This window comes from Anomalospiza imberbis, chromosome 10, assembly GCF_031753505.1.
Source record: "Anomalospiza imberbis isolate Cuckoo-Finch-1a 21T00152 chromosome 10, ASM3175350v1, whole genome shotgun sequence".
In the NCBI taxonomy this organism is placed as follows: domain Eukaryota; kingdom Metazoa; phylum Chordata; class Aves; order Passeriformes; family Viduidae; genus Anomalospiza; species Anomalospiza imberbis.
The window spans coordinates 6,947,195-6,957,683 of record NC_089690.1 but is presented as its reverse complement, the minus strand read 5'-3'; the positions used below and the strand labels follow the sequence as shown (position 1 = coordinate 6,957,683).

The 10,489-nt window shown below is 43.4% G+C and overlaps 1 protein-coding gene across 4 annotated transcripts; it reads right to left on the bottom strand.

The window, feature by feature from the left end:
- Nucleotides 1-920: 920 nt before the first annotated feature.
- On the bottom strand, nt 921-7,385 carry ZNF639 (zinc finger protein 639). Of its 4 annotated transcripts, none has more exons than XM_068200346.1 (6): nt 7,239-7,385; nt 6,127-6,230; nt 5,671-5,747; nt 5,039-5,134; nt 4,049-4,183; nt 921-3,772 (listed from the first exon to the last, which is right to left on the bottom strand). In XM_068200346.1, exons 3-6 carry the CDS (start codon nt 5,726-5,728, stop codon nt 2,625-2,627), a joined length of 1,437 nt encoding a protein of 478 aa, XP_068056447.1. In that variant the 5' UTR covers nt 5,729-5,747; nt 6,127-6,230; nt 7,239-7,385; the 3' UTR covers nt 921-2,624. The 4 variants fall into 4 exon arrangements, with proteins under 4 accessions (XP_068056447.1, XP_068056449.1, XP_068056450.1 ...); XM_068200348.1 differs by lacking the exon at nt 7,239-7,385 and adding an exon at nt 6,850-7,028; XM_068200349.1 differs by lacking the exon at nt 7,239-7,385 and adding an exon at nt 6,785-6,809.
- Nucleotides 7,386-10,489: the final 3,104 nt, after the last annotated feature.

The window sequence follows — 10,489 nt, the reverse complement described above, 5'->3', positions numbered from 1 at the left end:
CAGATATCTCACAAATTCAAAACACTACCAAAACCCATCTCATGATTTTGCATAGCTTCTGCTTGGAATGCTGTTCCTGAAACAGCTGAACCTTGCAGGTACCGGTGAACAACCAGAATTTGATACTTACTGCCTTGGAGAAAGATAATAAATACTGGCACAGTCCTGGTCCCTAGAGTTTATTTCTGCCTCTCCTGACTGAGAGGAGCTGCTCAGGCTCCAGGGGGAGGATCTGTGGCGGTACCAGAGCAGCTGTGCTCAGGTCAGAGCACTCACCTTCCACTTCACCCAAATAACCCAAATGTCATCCCTGTCCCTGTCCTTGGCACGCTCAGCCATGCCTTCCAGCCCTCCAGATTCCAGGCAGACTCATTACCTATTTTTCCTACTACTTAGGAACTTTCTTGCTTTAACATGCAGATTACTTGGAAGCCAGCAGTGTACTTGTCTTCCCTTTTAAAATGAGACATGCTACTCCTGTACACTCCCTGATAGACATTAAAAAGAAAATGCTAACATTAGTCCCTCATTTATAAAATCCAACCTAAAATGACCTTGGATACATTTCCTGTTTAGACGCTGCATTTTAGTTTGGAATGATTTGGCTTCACAGCATTCCTGTGGGGGATTGTTTTGATTCCCATTTTAGAGATCAGAAATAACCCAACTCAAAGACAGCCATGAAGTTATTCATGTCAACAAGCAGGTTTGCTGTGTCACAGGGCTCTGTGCTGGCACCTTTCCTGCTGAGGACACAATGCTGGTCTACACAAATATACGCACTTCTTAAGCTTTCTCTCCAGAGCTCAGCTGTGCTATTCCACCTCTGTGCCATCAGCAGGAGCAGAGTTTTCAGAGAGCCAGCATTCCCCCTTTCAGATATATGAACAAAATTAACGTTCCATGTAGAAAATAACTCGGTGTTTTGTTAATTATATTATTGCTACCATTTTAAGCCAGCCAGGGAAGAATGTGTTCAAAATAGGAAATCGGCAATTCTACCACAGATACTGTCATTCTCTACACAAGGGAGTAATAAAATACAGCAAGACAACCTCAGGTTGCCCTTTCAATGACAAAACACAAGATCTAGTTAGTAAATCAGCATGTCAAAGTGACAGAAATGGTCTCGCCTCTCACAACAAAATTAACACTAAGTGGTTCATAGACTTTCCAGAAATACTTCTCTGGAAATCAGAACCTCCCCTTAATCAATAGCATTCAGCCAAGTTTTATCCTTAGCTTTAAAAATCAAATCCAAAGACTCTTGCATGCCTTGAAGCTGGTAACACCAAATCTCACTGATCAAGAAATGTTTGATACATTAATTATCTCTATACAAAGCTTGCATTAGACAATCTTACATTACAAATTTACAATCAATGAAGAAATGTAAACTCCACCAGTAATTATGGGTATTTCCACTGTGGTATCTAGCATGATCTAAGTGACCCCACTCTTGTTTTTTTATCTGTCCAAGTATCCACTCCTATATAGAGCTACAGAATGAACTGTGAAAACTCACTTCTAATGATTACAATGGCAGGATAGTGCTTTGTATAATATAAACAAATGTGGGAAATAATTTCAGCGTGATTAGTAAAAATTTTGTTATGTACTGGTCTTTTAAGCCCGTTTATAAAAGTTTAAAATTTACAGAGTTAAAATAATATTCCTCAAGTTACTACTGGTGGAAAGATAATTATAAATATACAGAATTACTACAATAATATAGACTACTAAAAGTTTTCTCTAGTCAAGAGGTTGATGACAAATTTCAGTGAGAGCTATATTAGGATTTTATGTAAGAAATTCATTATGTACATTCTCAGCAGAATCATTGCAAATTATTTTTGCAATTACTCTTTAGAACATGATCCAATGCAAACCCAAGCAATGTTTGTCTCCTCAGTGCATTAAAAGACAAGAACTGAAGGTAAATAAAGGGAATATCACGTGGGAGTCGTGTAGTACATATGTGGAAGAGTGTGTTGTACATGTGTTGGACAGTCCCACAGATGGGACTTACAGAACAAAGTGAACAGTGAGGTCAGAAAGGTATCCCAGGAGAAAAACAGGACAACTGAAAAAGCTTATCAGGAGCATGAGGTGGGAAATGAAGGCTGGTATGTGAATCTGGAGATGTCCATGCATGGGAACTTTTGGAGCACCCTTATCTTTGGCAGGCCAGCGCTACTGCGGAACACCAGTAGCAATGCCCTGCTAACACGAGGGTAACATGAGCTGGATGTGGAACTGAGACCAGTACTGGGTTATTTAAGCATGGAATTAGATATTTGCTTTGTTTTTGTGCCTTTTTAAACTCAAGAGAGCTGGTCTTGTTCACTAGACATGAAAGTGCAGGATGACCACCAGAACTGGTATCACAACATGCAATTACTCCCACCATCCCTCCCCCCAAAATCTGATCCATCACGGTGTAAATGTGATTATTCCTACTGAAACCCCTAGACAAGGAAATTCACAACACTAAGTGCTATACATGCTTTGCTGATATAAAGATGAAAACATTAGAAATGTACAATTGCTGTTAAAATTGTATTTAATATCACATTCCAGTGACTGGAAATTAATTCAAATTGATTACAGGGAAAAGAAAGCAATCACACCGTCTCATGTATCTGAAGATGACTTAAAAGATCTTTTTCATTCCCAAACCTCATTAGACAATCAGTACATTTATGAGGCAAATCTGCTGAATGCCTGAAATCCAAATGAGTTTTAAGGTCTTCAATCTGTCCTGTTGAATATTCACAGTATTGACACAAATAAATCCCTTCAGATAAATGAGAGCTTAGGTGCTTGCAATATTCCAACATACCTGAAAATCCCTTCCCACAGTCATCACAAACATGAGGGAATATTTTGGTATGCTCAATAGCTACATGCCTGTTGACATTTGTATGCAGCCTGCTCCTAAAGCCGCACACCTGGCACACAAAGAAGTTTTTGCATTTGTCAAAACTGATTTTGTTGATGAGGCTGTACTGGCCACGCTCCTTGTTGTTGTAGCTGTCGCTCAGCTCGATGAGCCGGCACGCGTGCTCGTTCACCACGTGGCTGTGCAGATCCTCGGGGTCATTTGTCTCGTGCTCACAGAACTGACACAGGTATTGCTCGTCACAGCTGTGCTCCTGGAAGTGCAGGTACAGCTCGCTGCTGGAGGAGAACTGCACATCACACTGCTCACACCAGTAAAGGTGGTCGTTGAAGTGAGTGTCTGCTATGTGCTGACTCAGATTCTCAAAAATCACCGTTTTGTAATCGCAGTATTTACAGATGTACGGGTCCTCCTCGTGTAGTTTTACGTGTTCAATGAGCTGCACTTTGCTGGAAAAACTTTCTTTACAAACTTTACAGACGTGAGTGTCTGTACATGTCTTATGCTTCAGGATCATGTGCTGCTTCAGATCAGAGAAGTACTTGCTGTTGAACTCACAGAGCTCACACTTGTACAAGCCGCTGCTGTTGGCTCTCAGCAAGGGCCATTTCTGTTGAGCTGTGATATTCAAAGCCTGGTTCTTCTCAAAGATTTTACAGGTCTCCAGAGGGATTTCCTCAAGGTCCTCAGCTTCCAGCTTCTCAGGTGACACAGTCTGTGTTTCTATATCGTGAACTTCTACTGCATTCACTTCTGTTGTAGAAATTTCTACAGTTTGGATATCTAGAGGTTTCTCTTCTTCTGTGGGGCTGTCACTGAATATAGGTGAGTCACATAAGTCTCTGCACATTCCATTGTTAGTACCTTTATCTGCAGGAGGAAATACATAACAGGAGGTTGGAAAAAACTCACTACAAAACACCTGGACCCATTTTTAACTTTTCAGTCAGCTGCAGCAGCTTTCAAATGCAAAGACCAGTTATTTTTCCCCTGCCAGACGATGATGTATTTTCAGCTAACAAAGCAATACCAGAAACTATAAATTCTTCACCATTTCTGTCAAAGCAAGGAAGTTACACGAAAATCCAGCAGCAGCTGTGCTCTCCAACCTCCCAGCACCTCATGTGCAAACACACTGGCCTTTACCTTTATCCTTCTTTTTAGGGTCTGTGCAGTGCATCCCAACGTTTGAGTGTGCCCCGCTCCAGTGAGAGCTCCCGGCATGCACCGGACTCCCGTCATCATCCGTGTCCAGGCTCTGCACAGGACTGTGGAATCTACCTGCAAAGGGAAGGGAAGCATTTCCTTGTCATCATTTCTCCAACACTAGCATCATCCTGATTCCTGAATTTAGTCATAGATCTTACTTACTATTTATTTATTCTATTTGCATGTATTTATCTTTATATGCTAAGCACATCATAACCTACATTTTAAAAAAGTAACAACAAATACCTTGAAAATTATTTCCATACATGCAGAGAAAAACGAACTCAAAAAGTAACAAATCAGTCTAGAAGATTTCAGCAGAAAGTACTGAATTTACTACTGAAAATACTCAGCTGATTATACAAAAAAAAACCACTTAAAATCCTTAAATGAAATGTAACATTTAAAAGACACAACTTAAAAAATATTCTTCAATATTTATGGACATTGCATTTTAAAATATGATACTTTCTAAAACTTCTGCAGACTTTATGGTTAATTATTAAAGTGCAAAGAAAAATAAATAGACTAAAAATCCACCATCATATTTACTCTGCTAATTTTCCACCCACTATTGGTTGTTTTATGAAAAGGCATTTTGTTTTGCCAGGTACAAGTACAATTCAATGCAACTGTTGGTAATTTCCATCTGAACTCATCAACTTTGCTACCTAGGTAGTGAGTATTGGCAGTAGTTTAATCACCATTATAAATGAAAAATTGAAGGGTCTTTTTGTTGTCATTGTTTCTACTTTGAAAACTATATTTCAGCTGTAACAATTGAACAACCTCCCACCAGTTTAAGGCCCATCAAATCACAAGGACATTCAGAAATCAACTGCTATATACTGTGTATTCTATCTGCTTCTATGAATAGGAACATTATACAATAAAGAACTACAGAACAAGACCCTAAAACGTTCTTACCTCTGTTTATATCTGGCTGTCTCATGGAACAGACACTGTAGCAGTGGTCAGAAAAAATTCCACTGTTGTCTATGTATCTGCTTGCACCTGAAGAATCTAAACCAAAACATCAACAAAAATGTTTAAGTACTGATGTCTTAACGTAGCTACAGATGTATTTCTTGTTCATCAAAATTCTTTTCACATTTTTACTTCTTGCTTAGGAAGAATTCCTGTTGTGATTTGCACCTTCCAGCTGCTGCCCTGATGTTTGGAGTACCAGGTCTCTGCTCCCACTGAGGACATTGACAAGTGTGTGGTCTGTTTGGTGCTGAACCTACCTCTCTACCCGCCCCGCCCGACTCTTACAGCACTCCTCCCCTCTGTGGAAGCAGAACCACCTTCATTTGCAGCTAAAGCCAGCCCCGTGTGCAGGAGTACAGAACAAACCATTCAGGTGCATTGGCTCAAGGTGGCCCAACAAAGGAGCCTGCAGAGTGGGTGCTTGCTGCCCATTCAAGCCAAGATTTTTTATCCCATCCTTTGTGTCACTGCTTTTCCATGTGTTGGCACAAGTGGCCACTTCTTGTAAAATTATTCTGAGAAAAAAGATGAACTTACTAAAGTGTACATAACTCAAGCTCTAGACTGACCTGAGTAACGAGAAGGATGCAGAGTCTTCCTTTTCCTCTTTTTAGGATGTTCATTCATTTTGAACAGTCTACATGAACTATAAAGTAGAAACATTAAAGAATGAGATTTGTTTGTATCTAGTTTATCTTTCAGAACCTTATGGAACAATACAAGCATTTTGAAAACCTGCATATTAAATACAAAAGTTTTTTCCTACTCCTCCTTCTTGCCCCCAGCCCATTTTGATACAGTTAAGAACCCACTAAATGCACACAGCTGATGAAGTCCAGTTTCACATTCCTGCCCTGGAGCAAAAAGTTCACCTAAGAGACACACAAGTCAGAACTCCAGCACTCAGGGTCATCTACAAGCCTTCTCTCCAGCACCCTTTTTGTCAGAGACAGGACATTCTGAGGCAGAGCCCTTCAGAAACTAGTTTTAGTGGTTAAAATACTAACACAGTCATGCTCTCTTACCAAAAATCCTAGACTCTTCAGTATCAGGAAGCAGAGCAGCTAAGAAGCTGGAGACTGCACAGCTTCCAAACGTAGTGAATGCATCAGCTCAAGACGACTTTCACCTATGGAGAGGCAGCATTTTAACCCACTTAAAACTTCAGCACGAAATAGAAAAAACACAAGCAAATACAAGTGATACAAATACTACAAAGAATGAATCTATGGAAATTGAGCCTAGAAAGCAACATAAGAAGTTGATATTAATTTCGGTTTAGAGCATCAAAATTAGCATGGTGGATGCACTGGTGTATTTCTTTTTCTTTTGTCTCAGGTTAGTTGGCTTTTGCTGCACTTGGCAGCTCCCGAGAGCAGAAAAATATTTGGAAATGAAACACAAATATTTGAGCTACATAAGGAACAAACAGTATTGAAGAAGAAAAGGCTGTAAACAAGGAATGTGATGCAGGTTGCCATAACTGAAAAGCGCCTGGGGGCCCAGGATCTTCTGTAGTCAGTGCCATGCACCGGAGGTGAAAGGAGGGAAAAAAGGGCCCTGGTCAAGTCAACGGTGTTCTCCTGAGATGAAATATTTTCTGAACTAAAGTCTTATTTCAGGAGATGGAAAAATAACTGATTTTAACGATATATCATGATCTAGAAGTATCAGTACCCTCACCTGTGGGGTGATTTTCTGTGATTGCAAGGGAAGAACCGACAGCGCACTGACACCGCAAGGCTCACCCCAGGTAACGCGCGTGAAAAGCTCAACCTTTTCTGCACGGATCGGACCGCGGGGCAGCAAGGCGGGTTCTATTCCAGCGGCTTTCCTGGCCCTGAAAAGCAGGATCCAGGCCCCGAGAACCGGGATCCCGATCGGCCCCGGGGCGGCGCGGCCTGCGCGGAGGCCTGGCGGGAGCGCGGCAAAGGCACCGCTCCGCCCCGGCGGCGGCCCCGGAGCCGCGGGCACGGGCGAGGCCGCGACCTCGCAGGGGCGGCGGGAGAGGGCCCGGCCCGGGGCCGCACCGGAGAGCCGCGGGCCGGGCCGTGAGTCACAGCTCACCTCCCCGCCGGGGCCGGGGCACGGGCGGCTCCCGCCCCGCCGCTCCCGGGGCGCTGCCGCCGGGACTCACCTGCCGGCCGCCAGAGCCGCTCCGCTCCTCCCGGGCCCGGCGCGGCCGCTCCGCCCTCCCCGCTCCGCGCGGGCCCGGCCCGGCCCGGCCCGGCCGCTCCGCGGACAAGGGGCGGGAAAGGGGTGAGCGGCCGCCGTGCGCAGCGCCCCCTGCCGGCCACGGGCGCCCCCGCACCCGCCCGTCGCCATAGCGACGGCGAGGGCCCTCAGGAAAGCTTTCGTCGGTGTTTGTACCCGACACCGAGTGCACAGCCGCGTTTGCAGCCACGGGCCTCGTCCAGGGCTGGCAGCGGGTAAGGCTGCTTCAGAGCACTGTCAGCACTCCGATTTCACACAAATGAGACCGTGATGTCGAAGCCGGAACCTCATAAAGCTCAGCTTTACTTTTTGTGTCAATGTAGAAGCTGTCCCTTAGAGCTACAGTACAGGAGAATCAATATAAAGTGTATAATAAATATATACAGTACAAGAAAGAAATATATACATACAAGAAAGACAAGGAGCTGCTGGAGAGGGTCCCGGGAGGCACAAAGGTGGTTTGGGGCCTGGAGCATCTCTTGTGAGGAGAGACTGCGGGACTGGGCCAGGTTAGTGTGGGGAAGACACCTCTGACAGGGGATCTCATCAATGCACATAAATATTAAGAAGGCAGGGGCCAGAAGATGGTGCCAGACTCTTTTTGGTGGTTCCGAGCAACAGGATGAGGAGCAATGGCCATAAACTAAAACACAGGAAGTTTGATCTCAACCTGAGGGAAAACTTCTTCACATTGAGGATGGCAGAGCACTGGAACAGCTGCCCAGGGAGGTTGTGGATTCTCCCTCTCTGGAGACATTCCAAACTCACCTGGATGTGTTCCTGTGTTCCCTGCTCCAGGTGACCATGCCTTGGACTGGATGATCTCCAGAGGTCCCTTCAAAAACTAACAATTCCATGATTCTGTGAAATACGTACAAATAAGGATTTGAAAATTAAAATAAGCAACTCTCTCTTTTCCAAATTTAGAGTCACATCCCTTTTTGCTGATTTAATCTTCACTTTTTATCATGCCACAGGAAAAAGCACCAAATTGTATTGGTTCACAAAGCAGAACACTTCAAGCAGCATTTTCCTATTTAAAAAATACCTCAATAATTTTGAAGACATGAGGGAGGTCATGACAGTCCCTTATTTCCATGACTTAAAATAACTTATGGAATTTTGCTAAGTGTTGCATTCATTGAATTGTTTTGCTCTGGCTTAGCCTGAATTTACCTAATTCTATGAAAACGTTTTGAATTAGCAGAGAATCTACAATATCCCTAATGGTGTTGCTCCACTGGTTAGTAAAAAAATAAACTATACCCTGCTTCTGGCCTTAGTTTTATTCATTATCTGGCAAATGAAACTGGACTTAGTCTGTCTATAAAATCCTACCTTTAGCCTTTGTCCTGAGGCTGGAAATTTGTCTTTAGGGTAACGTGACTTGCTTAGAGCCAGATGGAAGGAGTTTCATGCTATGATCACACAGGAGTTTTGGTGGCAAGCAGCAAAACAGGACTAAAGGTGTCCTTTTGCTGGCACACTGCTGAGCCCTCAGACACAAAATAAATGTGTATGCCTACAATCCCCTGCACTGAGTTACCAATCATCCTGGTCTCCCAGTTCAGTTTGTTCTCTGCTTTTTATTCCAGCCATGGTTGCTGAGGTTCCCCAGCACAGCTTGTGTTAAAGGTCTCACAAATTGGCTACAGCCACCCAAAAGGGCGGATGCCCACATACCTCTCCCTCTCTTCACCAAAATGTTTTCCATGCAGGCGTTCCAGGAAAGCATTTTCCCCACTTCCCAGCGGAGGGCAGTGATGAGAACCTAAAATCCACACGCGGCCAAGGGAGAGAGAAAAAAACCAAACCCAAGCCTTTGCTTTGAATTCAGTCCTGCTTGTGAGGCAAACTCAGGCGGACCAAAGCATCTTCTGTGCCTTTTGACTGATTTATTCTCCACCCAAAGCGGCACAGCCCAACACCACTTATGTCAGATAAAAAGACAAGGCTTTAAGTGAAAGAACATCTGAGGAGGATCCCCTTTGAAGCTGCAGCTCCAGTTCAAAGTCACGCACATCAAACAGAGCTATCAATGCTTTAGACAGAAAAGCCTAAATGAGTCTTGTTCTTTAAACCACCACGTGCTTGGGATGTTGAGAGAGCTCTGGGTGAGGTTTTAATCACTCAGAACTGAAAATACAGAAAAGCCTATGTGACACTGACATCCTTGTTTAAGTGGGTAACATAGATGATGCTCCTTTCAATTAGTGGGGATGTATCCTGACCAAAATAAGCATGGGGTAAGCCCTTTCTTCAATGAAAGCAGTTAGCACAGCTCATGAGGATAACCGTCACTGGAGGTAGGTTTGTTAGTGTTTAAAAGGACATTTAGGAGGTTACTTGAGGTGTCTTGTCTAGCATCAGGTTCTTTGCTCTTTTGTTACATGGGTTCAGAATTTAGATTGAGTCTTTCCAAGGCAGGTTGGAAAACAGACTGATTTCTGAGCATAAAATCAGGAGGGCTTACTGAGATTCCCACGCTAAAGCAAACTGCCCACATTGCAAATCTTTCTTGTTTCACCAGCATTATTTTGCAAATTTTCTGTGATTTTTTCATGTTTAGACTTAGAACTACCACAAAAATCACACCCTGGCACTAAATGGCAGTAAAGTCTAAAATTTGTATTTGAACAGGAGCTGATGATCCTCTTATCCTGAACCATTCTGTGTGCAACTAACACACAGTTGTAGCCACTCACAACCATTTCATAGTTATTAGGCAAAGGTAAAACTCACCTTATGTATAATAAACATAAGTTTAACCTGTTAGTTCAGGTTATTGAAGTAGCTAGTTCCAAAGCCCCAGCCATACTTTTCAGACCAGAGCTCCTCTGAAGCTTCAAAATAAATGTAAGGATGATGATGTCCATCTTTTATTATGGGGTTGGTCCAGCACAGACTGAGCACCTGCTGGATCACAGCCCTTCTCAAAACTGGGCAGTGTGACCTGAAACAGAACTGACCAGTGTACAAAGTTTAGAGCTGACTGGGGACAAAAATGTTTTGAAGGGGCCTGAATAAAAACCCTGCCACTTGCCTCATGCCTCCAAAAAAAGAGAAATCCTCACAAGAGAACTTAAATCCTTCCCAGTTTGTTAGCAACTGGAGTCCAAAGTAGGCCAACATGTCCATAGAAGGAGTTCCTTTGCAGCCTCATGCTATTATACT